The sequence below is a fragment of the Cydia amplana genome, chromosome 4, assembly GCF_948474715.1.
Source record: "Cydia amplana chromosome 4, ilCydAmpl1.1, whole genome shotgun sequence".
Lineage (NCBI taxonomy): Eukaryota > Metazoa > Arthropoda > Insecta > Lepidoptera > Tortricidae > Cydia > Cydia amplana.
In genome coordinates this window covers 20,939,684-20,954,889 of record NC_086072.1, presented here as the reverse complement: position 1 = coordinate 20,954,889, position 15,206 = coordinate 20,939,684, and the positions used below count along the sequence as shown (strand labels likewise).

Sequence of the window (15,206 nt, the reverse complement as noted above, 5' to 3'; positions counted from 1 at the left end):
CTGCGAAGGGGTCAAGTGAGCCGCGATAAGCGATGAGACGAAGACAGACACAGTCGTGCGGAGAAGTGGTAAGGCTTTAAGAAATCACTTTTTAGTTTTAAGATTGCCTTTAGTCTACCATTTTTATTGTTTAGTTTAAGCTTCTTTTGTGTATTATTTATTATTGATGTAGGTACAATACAGAATATTGTGCTGTACAGAAAGCGTCTAAAATAACAATAAAAATACAATTATTGTTTAGTATAACAGCAACAACGAAGAGAATTTAGTTATACGGAGTTATATATATTTTTGGCAACAGTATTGATGACATCTTTAGTATTAACTTATTAATTGTATCTATGTCTATGTAATTGCCTACTTTGTAAAATATGCCAACCGACAAAATAAATATTCCTATTAAATGTCACTCACCAAACACTTGCGCGCCCCACTGTACAAAAACATAACCCGACCAAACAGATACCGTCACAGTCACAATCGTTTCGACCACCGCACACTAAAGACGTGCCACCATGTGGCGAATCACAATAACGCTACTCCTGACCCTAAATATAGTTAAATCAGAATACAAATACACCACGAACTGGTTCAAAGTGCCGTTGGATCATTTCGGGTTTGAGAGGAGTGAGGAGTTCCAGATCAAGTATCTGGTGAATGAGGAGCATTGGGACAAGGAGGGTGGGCCGATTTTCTTTTATACTGGGAATGAGGTGAGTTTTTTTATTTTATTTTTCTACTCCAGCACTTAAATGTGTCAATTAATTGACTGACAGTGATATCTAAAGCAATGTCATTTGAATGCTTTGTCTATAGGCTCATAAGATGACTGCTAGCAGTCATCTTATGAGTATAATACAACTGCTTTATTTTTTTTAAAGATACAAGTTCCGATCATCTTGATTGAAAGAGGTATGTTTTCATTTACAATAATAACTCTTTTTTTTTTTTAAATAAGAACTCTTTTTTTTTTAAATAATAACTCAATTTTTTTTAAATAACAAGTCTTTTTTTTTAATAATAACTCTTTTTTTTTAATAATAACTCTTTTTTTTTTTTTTTTTTTTTTTTTTTTTTTTTTTTTTTTTTTTTTTGCTGCAGCTGTCATAGAAAAAGTAATGTATGCAACAGCTCATAATTGGTTCTTAAAATTCTCGGGTCTTTTTTTACAAAACTCGACTACGTCTCGTTTTGTAACTTCGACCCTTGACTTTTAAGAACCCTTATTATATCACTGTTGCATAAACTACTATAGAAATAGGTAAGCATTTGACCACAATCTCACCTGATGGTAAAGTGCCGATGCAGTCTAAGATGGAACATGAGTTTTTTTGTTTTGTTATTGTATTTGTAGTTTTAAAGGTCTACGCGGATGTTGGATTGCAAAGTTATCGAGTATAAAACTTTGCCATTTAACATAACTTTGCCCACCGCGTCACAGATCAGTAAAAGCGAAATAATTTAAAAGTATACATAAACTTTTTGAAGAAAGTGTATCTGTAACTGCTTTTAAGTTATTTCACTTTTACTGAAGTGTGACGCGGTGGGCAAAGTTTTATACTTTTACGGAACGGTTTATGTGCAGACAAGTGCAGTTGAGATGCCTTCCGCGAACAAGCCGACTTTCTTCGAAAAAGTGGAATTGATACTTTATTTTATTATTTAAATATAAAAAACAAAATAAAGTACTTACTAGTATTTTCACTGAGAAAAAATATTGAATAGGAAAAGGAGTAGTTATTATGAGTACCTACTATTTATCATGTTCGTTTGTGTACCTGCCTGAACCCTATACCTTTCTATTTTATTTTATGTTAGTGTTTTAAATTAAAAGTACAAGCTTACTTAAATACAATCTTGGCCATGTTGTGTAGATTTTTTAAATTATTTCTTTACGCAAGGATTTTACAAGTAGTTTTTTTTATAGCTTGTTGTCGCTGAAGTTTTCATTTGGTTTTTTAACTGTAAATAGTAAGTACTTAAATAATAATTATGTAGAAATAACGAACAAAGGTAACGAGAAATTTTTTGTGTCGTAACTCGTAAAACATCACATAAATTATTTAATATTAGGTAAGTTAGCTAAAACCAGGTACCCTTAGGTAAATAAGTATACGTATTTTACTTAAACCTATTTTCCTTATTTTCGCTTGATACTTATGTAGTACACCTCACGCTCGTTTAAAATAATTGTATTGCCACAATTCTTCACGTTTTATTACAAAATAAACACATAGGTATGGGAATTCAATAAAATGGCAAAATAATGTAAACAAAAATTACAGAATTTTGACATAAAACCTATATAGGTAATCTTTATCATAACTAGATATAAGTCCGTTCGATGTTCTGTATACAATTCAAGTTACACAGGAAAACCTGTAATTGGCCATAGGTACTATTGTATAAATTAGCCTAAGGAAATAAAAAACTCTGTATCGCTGTTGGTTTTCACAATAAATAAAAAAAATATATAAAATCTTATATTTTTACGAAGGTTGTTTTCACTGAAATATTAATATTATAATTACCTAGTTACACCATAGTAAAATGAGGGTTATGATTTCGATCGGTTATTATCGCCTATTATGTCAATATCCCTATTACTTAGGTGCCTACGATCTGACATATTATTATATTATTTAATAGCCTTGTCAATAGATACTTATTGACTATTTACGTTCGATAAGTACTGATAAGGAAGGGAATCCAATGCCAATTTGTTTAAGAGGTAACTGGATTACATAGAATACAAATATTTCAGGATAAAATATTTGTGATAACACACACAAAATGCCCTTACCGGGATTCGAACCCGGGTCCTTCAGCTTTGAAAGAACAGCCACACAGGAGGCCGTTAATATTTCTTAGTAGCTCCAAATCCATAGATAGGTAAAACTTTATACAATGTTATTTTCGTTGCGATAAGTACGTAATTATTGCCACGCTTGGTTAAAATAGGAAATTTCTCTGTCGGTCGATGTACTGTTATCATTCTTTGTAAATTTCGTATTAGATAGGTTTTATTAAATGTATCTTATAATATTCGGATAAACAATAATACTGCAGCCTATAATTTTTTTTTTTCTAAAATTCATAAAAGAAAAAACTGTCCGAGGTAGAACCGCTTCCCCTAAGTTAAAATTTTACAATATTTTCGCTTTACCTTTTGTAATGTGACATGATTTATTTCGACGTAAACACATTTTGTAAGATATTTTTTTATGACCGCCATGTTTTATTCTTGTATTTGCGACGAGCTGAGATAATAAGTATTTGATTGGTCCAGGGTCAAATCGAGCTGTTCGCGAAGCACACCGGATTCATGTGGGACATTGCGGAGGAGTTCAAGGCTAAGCTTGTTTTTGCAGAACACAGGTGAGTGGGATCTTCTGCTTAAACCTTAATATTTTGCAAGGATGCACTTAACCACCGAAAGTGCTGAGGTCTCAAGGGGAAGGGGCCGACCGCTGACAAACTGGGCTTCGACCATCAAAAAAGACCTGACGCACGGCTTGACGCTGGATATGACAAAAGACCGCCAAAAATGGCACCAGAGTGTTAAATGTGCCGACCCCAAGTAAATGAGATAAGGCAAGGATAATGATGATGCACTTAATGCACTACAATTAGGATGACAACACTGTTTACGATGTCTTTGGATGTACCAAATTGGGCTAGGATAATAAAAATGTGATGAAACTTATGAACGTAGAGCAGTGGGTGGGTGCTTGTCTCAATGTATATTGTATATGCAATGTATATTGTATTGTATGTTGGACCTGTCTTATGCAAAATTCCAAGTCCTCCAACTCCTCTTCCAATTGAGGGGGGATTTAAATCTTCTCGATGCAGAGGTGTAGGGTTAGAGCCGGTGTAGCTTTATTTGACGTTCATAAGCGCATTGTAATATGCCTACTGAATAATAAACTATATTTATCTTTATTAATGTATGAAAATATTATCATAGATACTATGGAGCATCGATGCCATTCGGCAACAAATCTCTGGACAACGAGCACGTCGGCTACCTGACGTCTGGCCAAGCCCTGGCCGACTATGCCGACCTTCTTGACTATCTTCAAGATCATCAAGTGGTGCCCAAATATCCGGTCATAGCTTTTGGAGGTAGGATAACTAAACACAAAGCATTAACTTATAACTTCTTCACGAAGAAAAATCTTTAGTTTATCATATTGTTCTCCTCATGGGTGTCCAAATACATCCTCTCATTACGTAGCCTATATTCCTTTTTTCGTAAACAAACGTTGGTTGTTTGGTTAATCCTACATTATTCCCCTCATGGGCCACCAAATAAAATAGAATGTCAACAAACAGCAACACTCTTAACTATCCATTGGTGGACCTTATGCCTTTTGTAATAAGGTTTACGAACTGTCAGTTTACAGTGTCGGCGATACAGATTGACCAATTTTCATTGATCTTAAATTGTGTTCCTTTGCCCTCATCTTTATTTCCTTTTCAGGAATAAAAATATCACTTAAGTATCCGACATTGTGTTTCACTGCTGTACAAAGGCCTACCCCGTCTGCTGCCAGTCTTCACGGCTTTGTGCAATATGACACTTTAAAAATATCTTTCTAAATACATACATATATGTGGCTTTCCATACGAGAAGACGTCCTTATTATGCTGCATATGCATAAGGAGTATAAGGACGCTTTTCTGATGGATACCCACACCCACATATATTGAACAATATTAAAACTTTAAAAATAGCGGTTTTGCCCTATAATTGACTAGTACTAGTAGATATAATGCCTATTAAAACATAATTTGTATTACAAATTTTTATTGTGCAATAAAGCATAAAATAAATAATATTGCAGTTTTTCCCTGGTATGTGGTATTTATACTTGTGATAGTGACTCAATAAATGAAGTATGTTGATAATAAATAAAACCTGCTATTGCATTATAGTACTCCTACCTACTTGCGGGACTATAATTATTGCGTTCTTAAACTTGTTAATTACTCCATGTCTATAATTTGCTAAAAATTATAAAGCGACTTAGCAACTAAGTAAATTTAAGATTTCAGTCACCTTGTACACTAAACCATGGACAAACTAAACCGTGTTTTCAAATTCCACATTTTAAATTTTCGCCTCCATTGCCTCAAATTGCTTCAATTACATGACGATTTGACGATGTCAATTGTCCGACCGATTTGTCATATTACTTACCTACCTACAAAATTAGTTCAGGATTGCGGAAATTTTCCATATACTTAAATTAAAAACCTGTCATAATTGTCATAAATCTCGGAAACATCCTGTCCATTTTATGAAGTTTCCCAGATTTGGGGACATTTTTTGAAACTTTTATTATATATTTTCTACAACTCGCATAGCTGTAAACAGGATGATTACATGGGTAAAGAAATGAATTGACAAATCGAACTCGCATTTTGGTTTGTGCGATTTAAAAACATTTTAGTTCAAGGCAGGCTAGTGAACCCTCACAATAGGGATCAGAGGTCAGAAGATATCTCCGGGTTTTGATAACCCGCCCGTAACTGGATGCGTTGAGATAAAATTACTCTGACTTAGGTGTTTGAGATCCAGGAATTGAGCCGGACTTGCAATCCGGATCCGAAATGTATGAAATTATCCGGATCTGGATCCGGATCCGCGGATATTCCCATACATTTCGGATCCGTTGTGCATACCCTAAGTCGGACCAAGCTAACTTTGTACGTAGTTTATAGTGACATAGTGTGTAAGTCCAATAAAATATAGGTTTCCCGTTGAACCTGGGATCCGGCTTCCCAAGCGAGCCGTGAAAAAATGCCGGGACAAAGGAAGGAAGATTATAATGAGGTTACCAAAGCAACACTAAGTTAAAGAGGATAAAAATATTTTTCGGAGAAAAACTTAAATTTGTTCACATCACTACCTATATTTTTCCAGGATCCTACGGCGGTATGCTCGCAGCCTACTTCCGTATGAAGTACCCCCACATGGTCAACGGCGCCATCGCTGCCTCCGCGCCCATCCACATGTTCCCCGGCATGGTGCCTTGCGAGGCCTACCATCGTATTGTGACGTCATCTTTTAACATCGCTGGAGATATTTGTGTTCAGAATATTAAGGCTTCTTGGACAGCGTTAAGGTAAGACACATTAACACAACATAACACATACACGTTTCGTGGCATGATGCCGTCCAAGGTATACCATAGGTTATGATTGTGACGTCTTCGTTCTACATTTGCTCGTGTGGCTTGTGGTGGATAATGTGGATATTAAGACCTCTTGGGTCGTTTTGAGGCGAGAGTTCCATCATCGAGTATCTTTTTTTGAACGTCGAGAACCCCAAAGACATCGTGACTTCGTGAGATATATATATGGTCATAGTAACAAGAATACCTATAAGTGGTATGGCGTACTGTATCATTTGTACAAAAGCATTTGTACGTTAAGATTTTATTTGATCTGTAATTGACGCTTATATTCAAAGTGGCACCGCACACATAAGTTCTGGTTCTAACAAATAAGTTAGTTAAGTTAACACATGCCATTTACCTATAGCTAAGTCAATAACAATATAACAGTGAATATGAGGTGCTACCGCGGATACCGAAAATTAAAATTTCGTTATTCTTGCATATATATTCGAGCATTAGGGGACAGCTTGTAAATTTTGATTTTCGTTATTCACAGTTTATTGTAGACTCTGTAGTTCTGTGCTTTGTATTATCTTATTCTGTGCCAATAGTGCCAGTTTAGGACAAAAGGACAATCCCAGGTATGCGTCAGGATAATTCCAGTACGCGTCAAGCGCATAATCTGCTTCTCATAAACGCTACCAATTGAGGCGACGGGGTTTGATGACAGGTAGCGAGAAGATTTTATTAATGTTTTCAGATCATTCATTACCAATTGGGGGGAGTGCGTAATCCAGACGAACATTAGTACTACAATATTTAGGATTCAGGACCTAGTTACTCGTAGTTAGTTTTTGGGCGTTTTTGCAAGTCGACAACAAATACCTAGGCACATTTTGTGTGAAAACGAGGTAGCCCTACTCTAGCCAGACCCCGTACGGAGTCCCTATATATTGGTTCCTGTATACTTCTAACTCCGATATATGTAAACCTGTATACTTCTTCAGGACCTATTAAGATCACATTTACTCGATTCGACAGTCCATAGCTCTTGTTAGCGAGGCCCTAAAACGGCCTCACTCAAATTCACTCACTCAAATCACTTAAATTTTCAGAAACTTCTCCACCACCGCTAACAGCTCCGAATGGCTCCAGAAGAACTGGAAGCTCTGCGACCCAGTCCGCAACGCGACCGAGGTTCAGGAACTCATCGACTTCCTTCGCTCCATGTATGAAACGCTGGCTATGGTCAACTATCCGTTCGCGTCGGACTTCCTGGTTCCACTGCCGGCTGAGCCAGTCAGGGTTGTCTGCCAGTACCTCAATCAGACCTTGAAGGGACAGGCTTTACTAGAGGTAAGAATAGTTTCGAAATGGTTCATGGCTCCAATTTGGTTTAGAGACTCATTTTCAAGGAACATTTGCTTTGAAATGCCCCATCATCTATCTTTTCCACTTTAGGTACTCTTTCTCTGTTTATAAGACAACGGTTTCACTCACTTGAATTTTTAGTCGCTATTAAGTCGCGACTAAAAATTCAAGTGAGTGAAACCGTTGTCGTATAAACATATGGCAGACTGGGGCCAATATCGTTATCAGAAGGTTAGTATTAATATTCAAACGCTTGTTTGTAAGTACAAGAATAGAATGGCTTTTATTAACAGAAAACACGGTATATATACAAAAATCAAAGAAAGAGACATATTTACAATAGAGTGAGACAGAGATAGTTCCCCGCGCGGGGCGCGCGGAAGAGTGTGCGCGCGCGCGTGCCACTGCGCATGCGCGGCGCGAGTCGCTCTCAATAAAGCCCTTGCTACACGGTCACCGACAAGCCCCCAGACCGCGTGGCCTTGGTCCGTCCCGGACCGTGTAGACAGTTGTTTACAACAAAATTTGACCAAAACTGACCAAGGACAGACCAAGGTCAGACGGTTAGAAGGCTTGTCGGCGACCGTGTAGCAAGGGCTTAAAACTGAATTCTGCGCCGGCTGCGGTCCTTTCGCTCGCCGGCCGCCGTGGAGTCAACATCGTCTCGTCGTGCGCCGTGTCTCGCTCCGCTGCTACGCTCTCGCTGGTTGAAGACACGACGAGTCCGACGGGGATGCTGCAGGCTCCGGATATTAAACCGTCCTTCTCAGGACGATATGAAACTGCTCTTTTCAGAGCACGCAAACTGCCCTTCTCAGGGCACGTCCTGTTTCTCTGTTTAATCGCAGAGTTGTCAGTCGATCGCAAACTGTTCTTATCAGAACAATTCTGTGTTTCCGTTTGAAACACACGATGTCAATCTAGTGTTCCCACAGGGTTCCCCCTCAAGCGAAGCGTACCGGCAGGCGAATAGTGCGGCCTCGGCGTGTTGTGCTCGTGCTTGTAGGTACTTGTGTGGTCGTGGTTGTGTCTGGTTCATTTCTTCGTTTCAGGATTCCTTTTTTCTGTTGTTGGTTGTTGTTGTTTTGTTGTGATGTCGGTAAACTCGGTGATACAATCGGTTGCGTAGTTTTGTTCGATGTTGTAGCTGTAGGTATACTCGTAGTTGTAGCTGTAGGTATTTTCGTTGCGATCGTAGTTGTAGTTATGTTAGGCGTTTTCGTTGAACTCGTAGCTGTAGGTATATTTGTTGCGATCGTTGAAGTTGTAGGACTTGTAGGTATGTCCGTTGTACTCGTAGTTGTAGGTATTTCTTGCTCGGTGTCGGCGATGATGAAAGCGGGTTTTAGGCGGTCGATCGAAATATTCAACTGGCGATTAGGTAGCTGCAGTGTGAATACTTTGTCGTTGCGTTTTAGTACTCGGTAGGGTCCGTCGTAGGGTGCTTGTAGTGGCTTCTTTACGGCGTCGACTCGTACGAATACTTGTTCGCAGGTTTGAAGGTCGCGGTGGACGAAAATGGGTTTCTTGTTGCCATGCGGGATCATTGCGGTCGGCGTTAGGCTTTGTATGGTCGCTCGTAGTTTTTCGACGAAATCGGAGTCCATGGTGACATCTTCGCGCGTAGGTGTTAATAATTCGCCGGGTAGTCGTACGCTGCAGCCGTAGGTGAGTAGGGCTGGGCTTACACCGGTGTCTGTTCGTAGGGCGGCTCGTAGTCCAAGTAGAACGCTAGGTATTATGTCGATCCATGACCTCTCGATTTGTAGTCTGGCCTTGAGCGCAGCCTTGAGGCTTCTATGGAATCTCTCGCAAATTCCATTCGCCTGAGCATGGTACGGCGTTGTACGGGTTCTTTCGACGCCGAGTAAGCGGGTGAGTGACGCAAATACTCGACTCTCGAATTGCCGTCCTTGGTCGGTCGTGATGGTAGCGGGGCAGCCGAAGCGGGAGATCCAGCCTTCGTATAGAGCTTTAGCGACTTCTTCGGCGGTGATCTCGCATAAAGGTATCGCTTCGGGCCATCTAGTTGAGCGGTCGATCATGGTGAGTAGGTATCGGTGTCCGCTGGCGGTAGTAGGTAGAGGTCCTACGAGGTCGATGTGAATGTGTTCGAATCTCGTAGTTGGCGGGAAACTCGAAATAGGGCTTGTGGTGTGTCGTTGAATCTTCGCACGTTGGCAGTGTACGCATACTTTTGCCCATTTGCCTACATCGGCATTTAGTCCGGGCCAAAAGTAGCGTTGAGCGACGAGTTTTCGTGACGTTTTGATTCCAGGATGACTTATGTTGTGTACTGCGTTGAAAGCGGCACGGCGATGCTCTTCGGGTACGTAAGGTCGTAAGTGCGGCGTCGATGTTTCGCAGTAGAGTTTGACTGTAGTTCCGGGAATTGTGACTTGTTTCATCGATAGGTTGTCTTGCTGTGCGAGTGATCGGATGGTGTCGCTATCTCGCTCTTGCGCTCTTGATAGTTGTTCGTAGTCGATAGGAGATGGACTTGCGATGGCTTCGATGCGAGATAGGGCGTCTGCAGCGGCGTTTTGCGTTCCGGGTATGTGTCGTATATCAGTAGTAAATTCACTGATATACAACAGCTGACGGGTGCGGCGCGGTGATTCGTTGTTATTGCTGGTTTTGGTGAATGCGTAGGTGAGCGGCTTGTGGTCGGTGAAAATGATAAGTTCTCGGCCTTCGAACATTTTCCGGAAGTGCTTCGTACTCAGGTATATTGCAAGTAGTTCTCGATCGAAGGTACTGTAGCGAGTCTGGGCGTCTGAGAACTTCTTGGAAAAGTAGCCGAGTGGTTGCCACGTGTCGTTGATAAATTGGTTCAGTGAAGCTCCCGCGGCCTTGTCGCTCGCGTCGCTGAATATTGCTAGCGGGGCGTGATGGGAGGGGTGCGCGAGCAAAGCGGCGTTTTGGATGCTCGCTTTGCACGCGTCGAACGCTTCGTCAGCTTCGCCGTCCCAGCTGATTTCGGTCTTGTCGCGCTTCTTCGCATTGTGTAGGTATTTGCAGAGTGGTGCTTGAATTTGTGCGGCGTTTTTTATATTTTCGCGGTAAAAATTCAGCATGCCGAGGAATCTTCGTAGTTCATCGATGTTTTTCGGCTTAGGGTAATCGATGATTGCTTGAACTTTCTCGGTAGGTGGTCGAATGCCGTCTTTGCTGACTTCGTAGCCCAGGAACTTGACCGATGGCTGTCCGAATACGCATTTCGACGGGTTGATTGTGATACCGTAGTCTTCGAGTCTGCTTAGTATGGCACGTAGATGTTTCTCGTGCGTGGCTTCGTCGGACGATGCGACAAGTAGGTCGTCGACGAATGGGAACACGAAGTCGAGGTCGCGCAGTACTTCGTGAATGAAACGTTGAAACGTCTGTCCGCAGTTTTTGAGTCCGGGGCACATTCTCGGAAATTCGAATAGGCCGAATGGAGTTATGATGGCGCTCTTTTCGACGTCTTGAGCTGCTATTGGTAGTTGTTGGTAGGCGCGGTTGAGATCCAAGGTCGAGAATGTTTGCTTGCCGGCGAGTTGGTAGGTAAAATCACGTATGCGTGGGATTGGGTAGCGGTCGGGCTTAGTGATTGCGTTAAGCCGTCGGTAATCGCCACACACACGTAATTCGCCATTCTTCTTCGGTACGACGTGAAGAGGTGATGCCCAAGGGCTTTTGCTTGGTCTGCATAGGCCCTGTTCCATCATGTTGGCAAATTCTTTCTTCACGAGTTCGTAGCGGTGCGGTGCAATCGGACGTGGTCTGCAGTGAAGTGGTGGTCCGGTTGTTTCGATGAAATGTTCAACGTTGTGTTTCGGGCTGAGCTTCATGGAGGTGAGACGAGTTGTACCAGGGTAGTCGGCAAGTATGTTGTGGTACGATTGTTTCACGTCTATACTGCGCACGGTAGGTATGTTTGCAGTACAGAGTTGTGCGTCCGTATATAGTAGGGTCTTGCCGTCGATCAGTCGTCTCCTGGTGATGTCGACTATGATGTAGTGGTAGGCCAGGAAGTCTGCACCGATGATGGGCTTCGACACTGCAGCGATGATGAACTTCCATCGGAATGGTCTTCGTAGATTGAGATCGAGCTCCAGCGTCTTCTCGCCGTAGGTAGGTATAACTGTATTATTGGCGGCGTACAGTTGGAAAGGTAGAGCTTGCGCCTTCGTGCCGGGTGTTCTTGGTAGGACGGAGATGTTCGCCCCAGTGTCTACCAAGAAGACGAGTTTGGTAGCTCGGTCTCGTACGAAGAGGCGGTGTGATTTGGTGGTAACGCCGGTTTCCGCCGCAGCCAACGTTACGCTAAGTTTTCCGATGTCGGAGTTGCCGGGATTGGTTTGAAACTGCACGGCTGTGCACATTTCTGGGCGTCCATACCAAATCGACGGTGGTAATGGCAGTACGGCATCGGAGAGCTTCTGCGGCTTCGTGGGCTTCGGTCTTGAGATTGGTTCCGTGAACGTGATGGGAAACGGCGGTTTGAGCGGCTGTAGCGTTGATTATAGTTTTCGCGCGGTCTCGAACGGAGCTCGGCGACTTCAAGTGATAGCCTTCTTATCTCGCCGATGAGGTACTGGGTGTCGAGAGCTGACGTAGACGGTTGAGGTGGTGGTGGCGGTAGCAGCGAAGGTGGTAGGACTGCGGGAGAAGAGACTGCGGCGATCTGGTGCGACGATGTTGGCGTGTGCTCCAACATTTTGTCGGCGAGCAGCGCGAGGTCCTCCAACGTAGTTTTAATTTTGAAAGCTTCTCTGACGGTAAGCACGGAGCGTATGTGTGGCGGGAGATGATCTAGCCACATCATCTGTATGGTAGTCTCGGGAAACTTTTCTTTGTTGAGCGTCTTCATGCGTCGTAACAGCTGACTGGGCTTCTGCTCTCCGAGCTCGACTTGGGATAACAGCTTCTTCGTCTGGGCGCTGTTGCTCTCTTCGTACACAGAGATAAGCCGGTTCTTAATTACGGTGTAGTAGTTCTCTTCTGGCGGGGAGTAGATGAGATCGCTTATGTTCTGTATGTCTTGTTTTTCCAGCTGCGCGATCACCATCTGCGCGAGTTGCGCCTGGCTCCTCTTCAGCTCTGCAGTGGCCGCCTCGAAACTGCAGAACCAGAGTATTGGCTGGTCTCGCCAGAACGGTGGGACACGCAGAGAGAGTGATATCGCCGCTACATCGTGAGATAGGAGTGCTGCTGCCGGAGATGGGCTGGTTTCTTCCGCCGGGGCATCGCTTTTTTTCTCGTCATCGGGACCCATGTTCTTGGTTGTGATCCTCTTCTTTCTTCTTATCCAGAGTCGGTGGTCACCACTATGGCAGACTGGGGCCAATATCGTTATCAGAAGGTTAGTATTAATATTCAAACGCTTGTTTGTAAGTACAAGAATAGAATGGCTTTTATTAACAGAAAACACGGTATATATACAAAAATCAAAGAAAGAGACATATTTACAATAGAGTGAGACAGAGATAGTTCCCCGCGCGGGGCGCGCGGAAGAGTGTGCGCGCGCGCGTGCCACTGCGCATGCGCGGCGCGAGTCGCTCTCAATAAAACTGAATTCTGCGCCGGCTGCGGTCCTTTCGCTCGCCGGCCGCCGTGGAGTCAACATCGTCTCGTCGTGCGCCGTGTCTCGCTCCGCTGCTACGCTCTCGCTGGTTGAAGACACGACGAGTCCGACGGGGATGCTGCAGGCTCCGGATATTAAACCGTCCTTCTCAGGACGATATGAAACTGCTCTTTTCAGAGCACGCAAACTGCCCTTCTCAGGGCACGTCCTGTTTCTCTGTTTAATCGCAGAGTTGTCAGTCGATCGCAAACTGTTCTTATCAGAACAATTCTGTGTTTCCGTTTGAAACACACGATGTCAATCTAGTGTTCCCACAAACAGTTTAAAATATGTCTCACGAAAGTTTAATATCGACTCTCTCTTCAGTTTGATGTAGAAACTCTTCTACAGGTCTACAGGCCTTGTTAGAGATTCCTACAAAGAGACATGCCAGGTCATTATGAAATACTACATCATTTGTTTGGTATTGGTCCGCAATTATAAATAGAAGAACGGTTGGAAGCAGCCAATATTACGTAAATTATCGGCACACATAACAAAAACTTAAGAAATAATAGTAATTGACAATTATTTGTCACTGTTCTCAGGGAATCGGCAAGATGCTGCAAGTGTTCACCAACTATGATGGCAAGAGTAAATGTGTTGACTACAAAAAAGGAAGTGACTACGGCAATTTGGACGCTTCTGGTTGGGACTATCAGGTATTACGTCATGAACTTTTGGGAAATACAGAAGACTAGCATTGATTATCATCAGCATCCTATAATTCCTATACGCCCCACTTTTGAACACAGTAGGTACGTCTCCTATCATTGCTCAAGAGAATCTGGGCCATGGTCTCCACCCTAGGTCAATGCGAATTGGGCGTCCAATTGTAAAATGAGCAATTTTCTAAACCTACCGCACATAGTTTGATTGAGGATCTACATAGAGACGCGAATTAAAATTCCATATGTGAATTTCGTCCGAGGCGATTTCCTTTATTTAAAAAATTTAAACCTCTTTCCAGGCCTGCACAGAAATGGTGATGCCAATGTGCACCACCGGCGAGCACGACATGTTCGAACCTGTTCCGTGGAACTTCACGTCCTACTCCAAGGAGTGCTACGACAAGTTCAAGGTGTACCCCAGGGAGCAGCTCGCGAAGGTCGAGTACGGCGGCGATAGGATCCAGGCGGCGTCCAATATCGTGTTCAGTAATGGGCTGATGGATCCATGGGCTGGAGGTAATATAAAAGATTTCTGGAAAATTTTCACAAAGAATAAATGTCATGGAAATGCAAAAATTTTGTTTCCCATACAACCATGTGGCAAACAAATTTTTCCGTGTGGGAAATTTCGCAATTCGGAAGATTATCCGATGGCATGTTTATGTTTTAGCCCATAGCTTACTTATGTTCAAAAACTTGGACAACACACATAATCTTAGATCAGCAGGACTTTATATATGAAGCGTGCTTAAACTGTAGGGAACCTCGGCAACCTTTTAATTGGCTGAAAGTGTAATTGTCAAGTTTAAATTACCGATTTAGGGCAAAAGCAGGCGTGGCTCACTCCGCGATTTCGTCGCTTTGCTACAGGTAGCTAAATATTTTGGTGGCTAGCCATAAGCCGCGCGTGGCGCTGTCGCCACCTAGCGGCCATATCTGTCCTGATCGTAACAGACGCGTTTTGTTAGAGAGTGAGCTAGTCTTTAGTCTTCTGTACCTAGTACTATTGTTTATTCTGTGCCAAAAGGAGGTAGAACCTCCAACGCGCACGGACACTATCGCGATTATTACACTGTTGCGGAACCACAACTGGCTCCGGTGTGTAAGCGAATCAGCGCTATAGGTCGCGCTCTCCAGAGCGGCGTGAAAATCCGCATCCACTCTGAAGACAACCTCAATATAAATGTTTATTTCCAGGTGGCATCCTCAACAGTGTCAGTGACTCAGTGCAAGCTGTGATCATCTTCAACGGAGCGCACCATTTGGACCTCATGCCCGCCAACCCTCTGGACCCTGATACGGTGAAGATCACGCGCAACAGCCACAAGGACAATATTAAGAAGTGGATCAGCGAGTTTAGGGACGCTGCCAAATAGAATGTTAATAAAGAATTAATTTAATTTTGTGTTTTATTTTAAAAGAGACCAA

General features: G+C 42.7%; 1 protein-coding gene across 1 annotated transcript; it reads left to right on the top strand.

Annotated features, from left to right (window-relative positions):
- Positions 1-467: 467 nt before the first annotated feature.
- LOC134647387 (lysosomal Pro-X carboxypeptidase) lies at positions 468-15,178 on the top strand. Its single transcript, XM_063501735.1, has 8 exons — positions 468-713; positions 3,290-3,378; positions 3,971-4,128; positions 5,933-6,134; positions 7,244-7,484; positions 13,656-13,769; positions 14,078-14,294; positions 14,976-15,178. The coding sequence occupies exons 1-8, from the start codon at positions 516-518 to the stop codon at positions 15,152-15,154; spliced, it is 1,398 nt and encodes a 465-aa protein (XP_063357805.1). The 5' UTR covers positions 468-515; the 3' UTR covers positions 15,155-15,178.
- Positions 15,179-15,206: the final 28 nt, after the last annotated feature.

Bases quoted from the DNA above. Each gene is read 5' to 3' on its own strand.
- LOC134647387 (XM_063501735.1), top strand. From the start codon at position 516: ATGTGGCGAATCACAATAACGCTACTCCTGACCCTAAATATAGTTAAA. The intron at 4,129-5,932 runs GTAGGATAACTA...ATATTTTTCCAG, and splicing joins TCCGGTCATAGCTTTTGGAG to GATCCTACGGCGGTATGCTC. The intron at 14,295-14,975 runs GTAATATAAAAG...GTTTATTTCCAG, and splicing joins GATGGATCCATGGGCTGGAG to GTGGCATCCTCAACAGTGTC.